The sequence below is a fragment of the Aplysia californica genome, unplaced genomic scaffold, assembly GCF_000002075.1.
Source record: "Aplysia californica isolate F4 #8 unplaced genomic scaffold, AplCal3.0 scaffold00013, whole genome shotgun sequence".
NCBI lineage: Eukaryota > Metazoa > Mollusca > Gastropoda > Aplysiida > Aplysiidae > Aplysia > Aplysia californica.
In genome coordinates, this window is record NW_004797283.1 from 741,224 (window position 1) to 754,461 (window position 13,238).

The 13,238-nt window shown below is 40.7% G+C and overlaps 1 protein-coding gene across 3 annotated transcripts in view; it reads right to left on the reverse strand.

Moving 5' to 3' along the window:
• LOC101846548 (melanopsin) overlaps positions 1–13,238 on the reverse strand; it is a 204,821-nt gene that overhangs the window by 32,237 nt on the left and 159,346 nt on the right. For all 3 annotated transcript variants that reach the window (XM_035970641.1, XM_005090136.3, XM_005090137.3), the window contains exon 5: positions 6,865–6,988. In XM_035970641.1, the coding sequence (XP_035826534.1) occupies positions 6,865–6,988 (124 nt within the window). The remainder of the gene's footprint in view (positions 1–6,864; positions 6,989–13,238) is intronic.

A 13,238-nucleotide genomic window follows, 5' to 3' on the forward strand; every position in this document is an offset into this window, starting at 1 on the left:
AAGCTGAGAAACGCTTAACAAGCGGCCTTCACATTAACATCACTTTTGAAAAGTCGACAACCGCAAGTGAACAACCCTTGCACAAACATAGTCATTGCATTAACAGTGATGAAATTTCTTTTATGCTGACGAGCGAATTTTAAGTAAAATAGTTTCTCTTCCTTCTCTTTCTCGTTTCCACTCTTATCTCTTCCTCTCTCCCTCCCTCCCTCCTCTTATTCTCTCTCTATCTCTCTATCCCCTCTCCTTCTCTCTCAATCCTTCTGTCTTCCTCTGTTTCTCTCTCTGTCTCTCTTCCCCTCTGTCTGTCTGTCTGTCTGTCTGTCTTCCCCTTCACTGCAGTCAACGATTTTCCCCAGTCTAGGATGACCCAGCAGTACAGAACGTATACTAAATGACCATTTTTCTCATTTTCCTGTTCCCTTCCGAGTTTTCTCGCACCTGTCGAGCATCTTGGTTTTCCGTCTGGACATGCGCACAAACACCGAGCTACCCAAGAACGGATGAGCTCCTAGAAAGCCTCCAGCAGGAGGAATCCTCGTTACCGTTAATGAGCTAATTATGAAGGACAGAAAGTGCACACATGAACGAATGCGTCGTTAGTCATCTCGAGCTACTGAATAATAACCCACATCTTACGCAATCTCATACCACTGCTCGTCTTAAACATTTTTACGAAATAATTCTTTACAATATTATTCTTAAATCATTAACAAATTCTTGTCTTGAAATAATATTTCTCTTCTTCTTGTCAAAATCATTTTCATGTCTGTCTGTCTGTCTGTCTGTCTGTCTGTCTCATTTTGTTTGTTTGAGTAAAGAGACGCACATCAATATGGTCATTTAGTACTGGGAAAAAGTAAGACGGACAGACAGAAACAAGAGAGGGAAAGTAAAGAAGTAGGGCCTACCAGTGGCTCCCTCCAACTGTTCACTGTCGGTCTCATCCTCTCTCTACATCTTTATATAATTATCCTCTGTCCTTCCAATCTTCTGCCCTCTCTTCATTTACCTCTCGTCTACCTCTCCCTATGTCTTCACCGCCCTTCCTCCCGCTCACCCCCCCCCCCCCCTCTCTCACCCAATCACCCAGACTCACTCATTCAGTCTCAACGGCACTGATTAAAGCACATACTCCACACTAACACGTAATTTACTTACATACTCATTCATTAAGTAAAATTACACCCGTTATGCATTACAATAGAAGGAAGGGTTTTATGGGTGTTCACTGAAACAGCGCTTGGAAAAGGTTTTGAAGGTTTTAGTCCGGGATACAGTGTGTACCATTGATGAGCATGAACGAGATACTCTTTTACACTTTACGTCAGGGCAAGGTCCGTTCTTCATTTTTCTTGGACGTATAACGCGTATCAGTGGAAACAATCGGTAAACAATTCTTCGTGTATATAGGCAGGAACACGAAGGGATAGTGAGAGTTTAAATTCTAGTTATAGTAAGATTTTAACGGCACTTACAACACTCATGGGTCATGTAAGCGCTGAATATTAGAGGGGTTAAAAGAGAGTAGCATGCAACGAAAAGAGGGAAAGATAATTATGACAGATATTTGATAGGAAAGGAAAAGCAAACCAAATCAACAGAGCGCCCCCCACCACCCACTTTGTAAGTGTGCGCGTAGACGGAAGGAAACCTGATAACGGAAATATTCTGTACGTGTAAATAACGTAATTTCCGCTTGACGAAATTGAAACGGAAATATGAGGCAATGTTTCTATTTTTGTGAGTATTGTGTTACTACTCTTTGCTTGCTATGAAGTAAAACTGTTTACACATTGCATCTGTAGTCGTAGAACATGAGTAAATACGATAATAATACGTTTTGAATTTTTCTGACGGACGGAAAATATGACATCCCGCGGCAAGGGGGACGGGGGAGTGGGGATAAACAGGTTCAACATAATGCATCTAGAAGGCGAAAGTGAAAAGGGAAACAAAATCTTTGTGGGCAGATTAGCAATTTTTAAAAAGTCATAAGAAAGACAGGATACGAAAAAATATATATCTCTGCCTCATATGATGACACAAATGCGTTCCATAAAGGAAATATGAGAAAACATTTTTTTGAAGACAGTCCTCAAGAATGAGCAACAGCGTGCACAGGAAATGTTTAAACCTGGAAAGCATTTAATATCAGGCTAGAAAACGGGTTTGAATTTGACTATGCCAAACAAACATTTTAAAGATGGAACCTTTGAAGAGTGGATCCCAAAGTGACAACGAAGTGTAAAATGAATACTTTCTACTCGTATATTCAGGCGGCAATCCGGCATCTTTCAGCAGAATGCAACGACATGGAACTTCTAAAAATCCTATATAACATCAAAACTTAAGGCTCTCAAAACGATCAAGCAAAACTTCCAAGCCTTTACAAATAGGATATTTGATTAAAATGCTTTTCAATCAGAGAAACATCATTGCAGTTCTTTTGGTGTCTACCTTGCCCCCCCCCCCTTTTCCCCCCAAAAAATCCAATTTTTTTTTTCAAATCCCGGAAATACTTTACCCTCCCCAACCAACAAACAAGGATATCTAGATTTCTACTGTGAGACGTAAATGAGACAATGTAGCATCCGCTCTGAACAAGACATCAGTTCATTACATCTTCCGCCACCCCTGCTCCATGCCTTATTCTAACGCCTTTCCAACCTCTTCACAAACAGGAAGCTGTCTCCAGCTGACCAATAGGCGTTGTGAGGAAAGTGTCTTTCACAAGGGCATAACAAACAGCGTCAACTCCACAGGAGATTGAAGCCCAGACAGACTGATAATGAGTCTGGAAACCAGTTCAACCGACAAGTATGTATACATGCAGGGTGAGGGTTGAAAGACTCTGTAATCCTAAACGGGTATTTCTCTGGTCATCTCTGTGTCATCTTGAGTCATTATCTGTGTCACTTCTATGCCACATTTAGTCACACCAGTGTCACACTGAGTCATCTTTTTGCCGCCTAGAGTCAACCCCTGTGTCACCTGGAGTCACCTCTGATTTGAATTCCATCTCCGATTGGACTGAGGCAGGCGAGTAGAGTACCATGAATGTACCACCCCCCCCCTAAAAATCCAAGTTCAAGAACACTCCGTAAAAGATTCGAACAATGAAAACTCGCAATGTTGTCCAGAATGTTACGTTCCTATTCTCATTTCAATTTGGTCCCCTTTTTCATACTCGTTCTGAATAAGTAGTTGTCAATTTTCAAAAAGAAAAAGGAACTCACTTGGAGGATTTTATTCCGAGCCCATTTTAATAGCAAGACCCAAAAGACGTACAGTGCCCAAATCTCGAACCAAGGAGCCCTAGACAAACCCTATCCAGCCCCCTCACGAGGAAACATCTCGTTGCTCGAGAAACACTACTCGGGGAGTTTTGCTTGAACGTCCTGAGGAGAGAACTTTCTCAAAGACATCCATTATCACAGGGGTATCATGACATACGTCGAGAACCAATTTCGTATGCGTTTCCAAGGCCACACATTTATTGTTTCACGTTCTACGTTGCACGTGCGGTGGCGTAGTGCCAAGTGTGTAGGGGAGGGGTGGGGTGGGCATGCTGTGATCACCTGGACACAGATCGCGGGTACGGCGGACGGGCCGCTGTGTACGCCTGGCATCGGAATGTCCCCATAGGGCCTGTGGACAGTGGCAGTGTGGGGTGGACACCCAATGGTCAATCGCGTGACTGCATAGACATTTAATATTATATATGGAAAGCGTCATGGGCTTTCCTAGCCATCTACAGCCAGTGTAAATTATTGGTTTAGGTGTACGTAAAAGAAAACATTCCGTCTCTTCAAATAGATTCTGGGAAGTAAGAGAGAGAGAGAGAGAGAGAGAGAGAGAGAGAGAGAGAGAGAGAGAGAGAGAGAGAGAGAGAGAGACAGACAGACAGAGAGAGAGAGAGAGAGAGAGAGAGAGACAGAGACAGAGACAGAGAGAGAGAGAGAGAGAGAGAGAGAGAGAGAGAGAGAGAGAGAGAGAGACAGACAGACAGACAGACAGACAGGCAGACAAACAGACAGACAGACAGACAGACAGACAGACAGACAGACAGACAGACAGACAGACAGACAGACAGACAGAGAGACAGTCAGACACAGACAGACAGACACATGATGCTTGGTAAAATCAGTCTGTGGCATTGTTGAATCATCTGAAAAGGTAACATATCTGTACTCTCTGACATTCAAAGACACACAAAAAAAATAATAAAAAAATGAAAGGGGTAGCATTCAAAAGCACCATACTTGGTGCTAACAGCTGCCATTTAATGGAAGCTTATCTCCACCAATCTGGCATCTTTTCCGATTTTCTTAGTGAGCTTCGATCTATGTCGTTGTTTATCAGCAAAGGAGCAATGGGAAAGAACGCAAGTTGGGAAATAATATTTACTTGTAAAATATGTTCATGGTGACTTACTAAAAAAACTAAGCACTACGTTTTGCGTTCCAGTCTAGGGAAAAAATAGGATGATTTAAAATAAAGATACGAGATATTTTAAAGGCTGAGGTAACTTATACATGGTAGAAACTTTCCGCCCTAAACGACACTAATTACATCATTTAGGAAGAGGGCTGTTTTGAACCTATCATGGCAAATCAGGCAGGGCTGAGAGGGATGAAACGTCCAAGCAGAAAGTCGGAGATACTCCCCACACATCTCCCGCGTGTGATTGCAAAGCACCTAATCGATACACCATAGATGGCGTCTTCTTGATGAGTTGGAGCAACTTATTAATGAGTGAACATTAATATTATGTCCATAATGTGTAATAAAGCAGAAGAAAGAACTGACGCTGGTAGCATTTACATAATAAGACTTAATTATGCCATCATCAAAGATAACGTCAAAACAAAATAATTTAAAAATCAGTAGTGGAGTTGCTTTATCAGGAGACCAACAGCCAGAGACTTGTTCACTTGACAGACTGTGGATCGACATAACACATGTTAGCTAATGGCGTGTCCACTTGACACCTTGTGAATCGACTGGTTAACTGAAGACTATCGGGTACGGCCACGCTAAAAGGTACGAGACGAAGTCCAACATGGTTAACAGGGTCAATTGTTCTGCAAAACGATATAGCCAAAATTCAACCGTGAGCATGGTAACCACAACAGTCCTGTTCACTACGTAATTTGGCACTGAATAGAAGTTTACGTCCATTCGCTCATACTGTGAATGAGTTGTTCGTGTGGCTGCGTTTAGCATTTTAGCGTGGCGTGCCCTTATCTAGTTTCAAGGACCTCCATGACTCAAAGTGGTACCGCCGGAACAAAGCAACCCTTTCGGAATGGACAGATTAAGACAGCATGGTTAAAATAATGCTGGAAAATTTGGTAAAACTTTTAATCTCAAGGTAAAAATATTTAATATTCAGACATAAATGGTAGCTTGCAGAAGTGCGCCATTTGTACCAAAACGGCAGGCCTAAAGTGATATGAATAGCAGAAGAATTATACGTGGGAAATAATCTATTGTGTTCAACAACAAGCTCAACAAGACAGTTCAATCTAGAAAAAAAAGCTTCTAAAATACAACGACAAAACTATAAATAAGACCAACATGGATGATAACATTTTGTTTCGATTCTGAAAAAGAAAAAAATAATTTATATGAATGTGTCTGCTCCTACTTTTCTGTACAAGAAACGCCACTCCCTAAAAGTACAAGAAAACGAGCAATTATTTGAAATACCCACAGCATTTTCTAGAAAGTATCTTAAGAAATCAAGAGTCTCAAATAGAAGAGTGAACCATTTTTTATGTACAAACTTTGATTTAGTGACGCATTACAGCGAAGTACATCCCTATTTTCTTGCTTCTCCTGAAAATATGTACTTTTGAGATACAATCCTTTGGTCTTCTAAATTTGTCATAAAACAGCGTGTCTAAAAAAGGGGTCCCGCCCGGGTATGATGTCAAAGTCTGAACGACATTCAGTTGTTGGATTGGAGATTATTTTCATCTCTTACGTGACCTAAACAACCTAAAATACTTTCTTGAAGCAACCCTCCTGAGTCTGTTTGAGGCCAGTCCGAGGCTTCTGACATCATCACAACGGATACTGACAGACTAACTGAGAGGTTTCCAGTATCTAAAATTATTTCTTTGAACGCAAAAAACACCTTGTTAGAAGAAGTAACTGTTACTTAACGTAAAACGTCACTCGGACACAGCTCTGTAAAAGAACGGAACAATTCTTCGTTCAGAAACTTTTGCATAAAATAGGAGGACAAAAATAATCATTAATAGACCCTGAAAGATAAAAAGAGACATTTCAACAAATGCCTCATATTAAATTCCAACAAAAACACAAAAACCGGCATTCTAAAAAGTATAACCGGTAAACATTCTTCTTTTAAACGTAAGTATGTGTATGGAAACACCGTTCACCGCTGAATGTACACATCTGAACTTGGACTGGATTATTCAACAATTCATACAATATGACATTGGCACCTTTCCAAGACAGAATGACGTGTTAAAAAAGCAAATCTGTCGCATACACCGGGTAAATAGGACATCAGGGCTTCGACATGGAGTGAACGTCAGGAATATGCTGAACACAAACAAAAAGCAAGAATTAAGTTCTAGGAAAACGAAAAAAAAAAGTTTCTTTGTTAGCGTTCCTACACAATACAAAAGCGTCCAGCAACATTTAGGAAAAAAACAACACAAGTAATCATTGAAGCGATTAGGGAAATATTCAAGTAATGGCCAATCCACAGCGCGAGGATTGCTTGAGCTTATATTTGATTAAAAAATAAAGATCTAATCCGATTACTGCATAATGAAATGACTGATTATAACTTAAAAGGTACATGCAGATAAGAAGACTGCCTACCATCGCTGATGACGTAGCTGGGGGTCTGACAGAGAATCTCCTTGTATCCCTCCCGGAAAGCAGGAGAGCGGAACGCGTAGATGATTGGGTTGCACATGGAGTTGAGGTATAGAAACGCGTATGCCTGGGGAAGAGATACATAGCAAAACGTGAACTATTGAAATAATACGTACAAACAAATACATACACAAACATAAATAAACACACACAGACACACACACGCGCACACGCACGCACAGACATACACACACATATTATACGAACACACACACACACATACACACAAGGTTCAGGTTTGAAGCGAACAACACTGACAAATAGTCTCAATCTCACATCAAAACTAGGAAAGGCGTACATAATGCTCTTTCCAACCAGTTGTAGAAAAAAATTACCAATACAATATACGTAATTTCAGACGAAAATAAAGAAAAGACAAGCCAGGACATAATATTATGTCGTGAGAAAAAAGCATAACGGTTCAGGGATATCTCAATCCACCGACTAAAACTATGAACCGTAGCCAAGCGACGAATCGAATCTGAGGCAAGCAAAGAATTTCGATACACTCACGATCAAACCTACTATTATGGGGGCGAATTTACTGGACAGACCATGTGGTATAATCGATATAATCAGTGGGAGCGGAGCGACATACAACAAATTCAACCTCCTCAATAAGATCTTACGTCCCGTCGTACGCGATGATCGGATTCCAATAATAAACACTGTCAGGCTCCAACACTGTCCAAGGCCGCTTTCTTCGGCAATCTAAGACTTTTACTCTCATAAACATCTGTAAAGCGAGGCACCCGAAGTATTTACTACAGATTTGTGGAATGAAAGACGTTGTTCCATCAAAGAAAAGTGCTATTAATAGTCAGGGTGAAAATATCTCATTGCAATACAAACCACTGTCTTCTCGAATTGAACTAAAATGCTCCAACAAATTTCCCCGATCTCTTGAAGCACATTTGAACAAACATAATAAAAATAAAATAAAAAGTACACACTATAAAATTTTAAAAAGCTAAAAATATCAAAAAGGGGCATGGTGAAAGAAAGAAAAAAAGATAAAAGGAAGACTCTTTCGTCCAATTATAATTCTAATTAAAAATCTACTTTCACCACTTAGTGAGCAACTTGCGCGTTCTGAATGACCTAATCCGCTCACATAAACTCCAATTTTGAAAGTGTTACAACAACGGGAGGTGGGTGATTTTTTTTTTACGGGCTAGCTTTAGTTTGAACAAAAAAAAAAAAAAACACAACAAAAAACAATAAACGAAAAAAAAAACCTAACAAAAAACCCCCAAAACAAAACACCCCCCCCCCCCCCCACACACACACAGAGAAAAAACACCCCCGAGTTGGATTAACAACGAATGAGCTGTGTTGAATGTATATTATTTTCTACGCCCCCATCGACACGATACAAATACATGTAATTTTAGTCCCGGGCTGCTTCAATCTGCTTCCTAAGGTCAAATCCGGGCTGTGTGGAATACTATATCCCTACAGAAAGACTGGGATACTCAACTCAACTCTTTCCCGCGATGTTTTCGGGGTTCGCAATGGAAACCGTTTAACGGTTATACCACACTCAGGTAAAATGAGTCGGGATGGGGGCGGTGCCACTAACGCATAGCTAGCAGCCAAACAATAAGAAATGTAAAAAGAAACGACAGACAGAGAGAATGGCGTTGAGGAAGAATCGGAGAGCGCTCCCCACAACAACAACAACAACAACAACAAACAAAAAAATCCACACACACACACACACACCTAACACCGCACGAAAGGTGAAGGAAAAACTGTGCTCTCAAAAAATTCGATAGCCTAGAAACAGACAAAAGCGCTAATGTTATCTTGCGTCATTTAAGCATCGAAGTAAGGCACATTTAACTATTTTATATTCGTAGTCAGTTCTGGACGAAACACAATATTGAGAGTCAAGTTAAAAAGGGCTATCGAAACTAGGATGCAGAGGCATGTTCCGGGTATACATTCGTTCTCTCTGGCTTCAGCATAGCGTGCCAAAGAAGCCCTTTCAAAATTTCAAGTTGATAGAAGAATCGAGGAAGAATGCACTTCAGCAAAACAGGCAAAGGGCGTTTGTGAGGGTTCCAAGCGGGAATAAAAAACGTGTCAGTCGGTGCTCTCTCTGAGAGACTGAAGTCATGGGGTAGGAAATGTAAGAATGGTATAGGTTTAACATTCCTATCAACACTATTAGGTTATTTAAGAGGTGGGACCTCCGAAATCTTTGAAAGGAAGGACAGAGCCAAATAAGGAAATTCATGTAGAAATGTCTTTCACGGGAGGAAAACGTCGGAGCAAGCTGAGGCTCGAACCCCCAAACCCGCATTCTCACGAATATGGATCCGGAAGCCTTACCATTAGGCTACCCAAGCCACGTCATGGGTTATGTTAACAACTGAATTAAGCTGAAGAAAAAGAAAACAAGTTTGAAATGGCATGAGGACAAGATTATTTTTCTCGATCGTACAGGTAGACAAGGTTTCAGTCCCGTGTTCTGACATTGGACCATGTACTTTGAGATCAAAATGACAACAAAAACAACGCCAACTTGGGCACAGAACGTAAACGCAAAGACCAAGAACAGCCGAAAACAGCTACAACAGCAGCCGGAAAAATAACAGCAATAACAGCAACAGATAGCACCCAAATCAAAGGAATTAACCAAAGAAAGAGTACAATGTTGCACAAGTTTTAAAGAAAAGAAAAGAATGAAGATCATTATGATCATTATAATAAGATCAAAGGCGTAAAGGTGAAGATACCAATGAAGTGTTTTCTAGACAAAAAAGCACGATAACAACCCACAGTCACCAAATCAAACAGATAGATAGACAGGCAGATAGATAGATAGATAGATAGATGAAATCAATGTCTAAAACACATTTTCTTCTTTTCTACACTGTTACTATTCTTAGAGATCTCCTTCCATTTATGTCATTAGTCTCTGAACATCCATAATCTATTTCTAACTGCCCTCTCTCCCCGACTCTCTTTTTCTGTCTGTCTGTTTGTCCACTCCTACCCCCTCTCGGTCTCTTTCTCTCTTCCCCTTCCCTTTCACCAGCATGAAAGACGCAGTAAAAACGGTCAAGGAAAGAAGAAAGCCCATCGGCCAAGGACAATATTATCTTCCCAAAACATGTTTCAGAAACACGTGCATTTCATAAAGGCTCTAAGCTTATCATTCGTCTGTTTGCGAGCGGGGCTTAGTTACTGTCTGCCCGTGAACGCTCAGCCCAGCTTTGGACAGGACAAGTGTGAAACAAATTATAACTGCTCCAGGAGCTACAGCGACAGGATTAGAAACGACGAGGACGGCGACAAAAACAACACGGCACATGCCATGATCACACTTCCCTTCTCTCTGATGTCATCTCTTCGGAGGACCGAGGAAAAGCGATTGTGCTAAATGAATATCTCGTCTCGATGGTTTTGACCTTGGTATCGATACTCATTGCTTTGTTTTGCCGTGTTTTTTAAATCTTTTTTTTTCTTCTTTTGGTAAGTGTTTTATGGAGCTCGACACTGCATAAGATCATAAATGAGCGCGCGGGACACAGTAACAGTTTTTCAGTTGGTATGAAATTTTGAATTTTGCCCGGGTGGCGGCCGAAGCCTACTCTTCTTATCGATTTTGGACCACCAACGGATCTTCAACGGGCGCAACTTGCACACGGGACCTCCAAGATTTTTCGCACTTGTCCGAGAAGGCTAGGTGTAGACCTTTCCTACCATAAGATCAGGGGTGTGGCTGAAAGACAGTAGTAAGAAGGAGCCAAGGAGTAGCAGTAGAAAGGATGCATAAAGAGGTAGGGGCCCAGAGGAGGTGTGGGGGTGGGAGCAGAAAGTGGAGACGAAAGCAGACGACAGAACATTGCTTGAGGCCGGGAAAGGAGGTGAAAGGTGATATATATATATATATATATATATATATATATATATATATATATATATATATATATATATATATATATATAGATAGATAGATAGATAGATAGATAGATAGATAAATAGATAGAAAGATAGATACATAGATAGACAGACAGATAGATTAGAGTATGCATCAGAATACCATTGAATTACAATCAGAATACTGAGTATGTATCTAGCTTAACATTAATATTGTTTATACTACTGGTCATTTATATGTGTGTGCGAGATGAAACACCAAATCAATCTGCCAGGATCTGAACGATAAAGATGTATCTTAACTTATCCTATCTGATAGATAGATAGATAGACAGACAGACAGACAGACAGACAGACAGACAGACAGACAGACAGACAGACAGATAGATAGATAGATAGATAGATAGATAGATAGATAGATAGATAGATAGATAGGTAGATAGATACAATGAGGCAAAAAAGAGAGAATCAGGCAGAAAGAACAAGCACAAAACCGTACATTCCTTATCATTCCTTATCAAACCCAGTTCTTCCCGTGGTTTTCCTAGAACCCAGTCTCCACCATCCTGCCGACCAGATACTGTTCCTCGTACATTATCATCAGAAGTACACACCGGAGGCGAAAAACGTCTTTACAGGGTACTTGTCGAACTGTTTTTTGTTTGCGGTTGGCGTTTGCTCTGGTTTGGTGTGCTTCTTTTTTCCTATCATAGATCTATCGTCCTTATCTTCCCTCCTTCTTTTGTGTGCTTTGGTACTTTTTTGTAACATCTCTAATTTCGGCACTTATATGACCTTATAGTGTTGCAAGTGCCGTAAAACACCTACTAAAACAACGAACTACGTTTTCCTCTTCGTTTCTTCGATGAACGAGTAGTGCGGAGCAGTCTTTTGAGCGGTTTTCTTTTGTGATCAGAAATATAGGTACAAAAATACGTAAATTAACAAGCGTAACAATTTCATTTCGGTAAAAGTAAATTATAACCCATCATCCTTAAAAACAGTCAAAGGCGTCTTTACCGTAAACCTACGAGTCCAATAAACCTGAAACCAACCGACCAAAAATCAACCGTCTCTTGGGAAATCGGTATTTGCAATTGATTGAATTTTTAAAACTTTAGCAATTAATGGAAATTTCGGTTGGATGTGCCCACCAAAACGACATAAGACGGATCGCTTAAAATGCTGCATGCGACGTTTTAGTCGAACGGTGTTATGATTAAATTAAAAAAAAAAAATTCCTGGTTTGATATTCCTATCTCGCGTTCTTTATCCTTTGACCTCTTCACGTATGCTGGAAGCAAACAGAACAGAAACGCCCCCTCCCGACAAAAAAAATTAAAAAATCGAGCAGTTTTTGCTCTGATGGACATTTGGCCTAAGAAGTCACGGCGACCCACATGTGGGCAGGGCCAACAAAGCGTGAAGATTCCGAGTGTGGCGATAAGGTTAAATTCCGAAAAATATCTTACTCTTATCTTAATTTCTGTCGTTAGAGGACATGTAAAGGAAGATATCTCACAGAAAGACACAAAACAGCGTAATTATGTCGTCTCCAGCAATGTGGTTCAGCACTTCTAAGAGAAAGCACAGAAAATGATTGTTTCATTTCTGCTATGATTTTTAGTTTGAGTAAAGAAAAGCACATTGATACAATAACGGTCATATACTGAAGGAAGATGCAAGACTGATAGACATAAACAACAGAGTCAAGAAAGAAAAAATATAGTGCCTACCAGTGGCACCTCGCAGCCACTCGCTCTACCTCGACGGCAAATGTGAATTTTTAAAAATATATATACACACATACGAATAATATAATCTTAGAGCACGAAGCTTTAAAATAGGCCTCAGTAAAGAAACTAATCGTTTCAGTGAGTGTTTTAACTAACTGAGACCCCAAACCACGACCTTTCTTCGTGGAAACCCCAAACTGTTGTTCAGACGATAATGACTCCGCTAAGCTGTGGAGTCAAGACCAGGTTTCTTGGCAGCAGCCGAAAAGGCCTACAAAACAAGCACCCTGTGATGAGCGCTTTTGCTGTCCAGGAGGTTCAGCCTCTCTTCTACCCCGCGTCAGCTAATGTTATTCTGATTGGGCGGGTATTGCTTAGAATTTAGAGAACGACCAGAACCGCTCCCGTGTCTTCAAGGAAAAGGTTTAGCTAACAGGGGCACACTTTGTTACTGTATAAATGAGTGTTGAGATGTCATTAGTCTAGTATGTTGCTCTTATGATTTCACGAGATATGCGCAGTATCTGGTCTGCTTCATGAGAGTCTACGAGCGTGTGTAAGAGTGTGTGAGCGAGCGTGTGTGTGTGTGTGTGTGTGTGTGTGTGGGTGTGTGTGTGTGTGTGTGTGTGTGTGTGTGTGTGTGTGTGTGTGAGAGAGAGAGAGAGAGAGAGAGAGAGAGAGAGAGAGAGC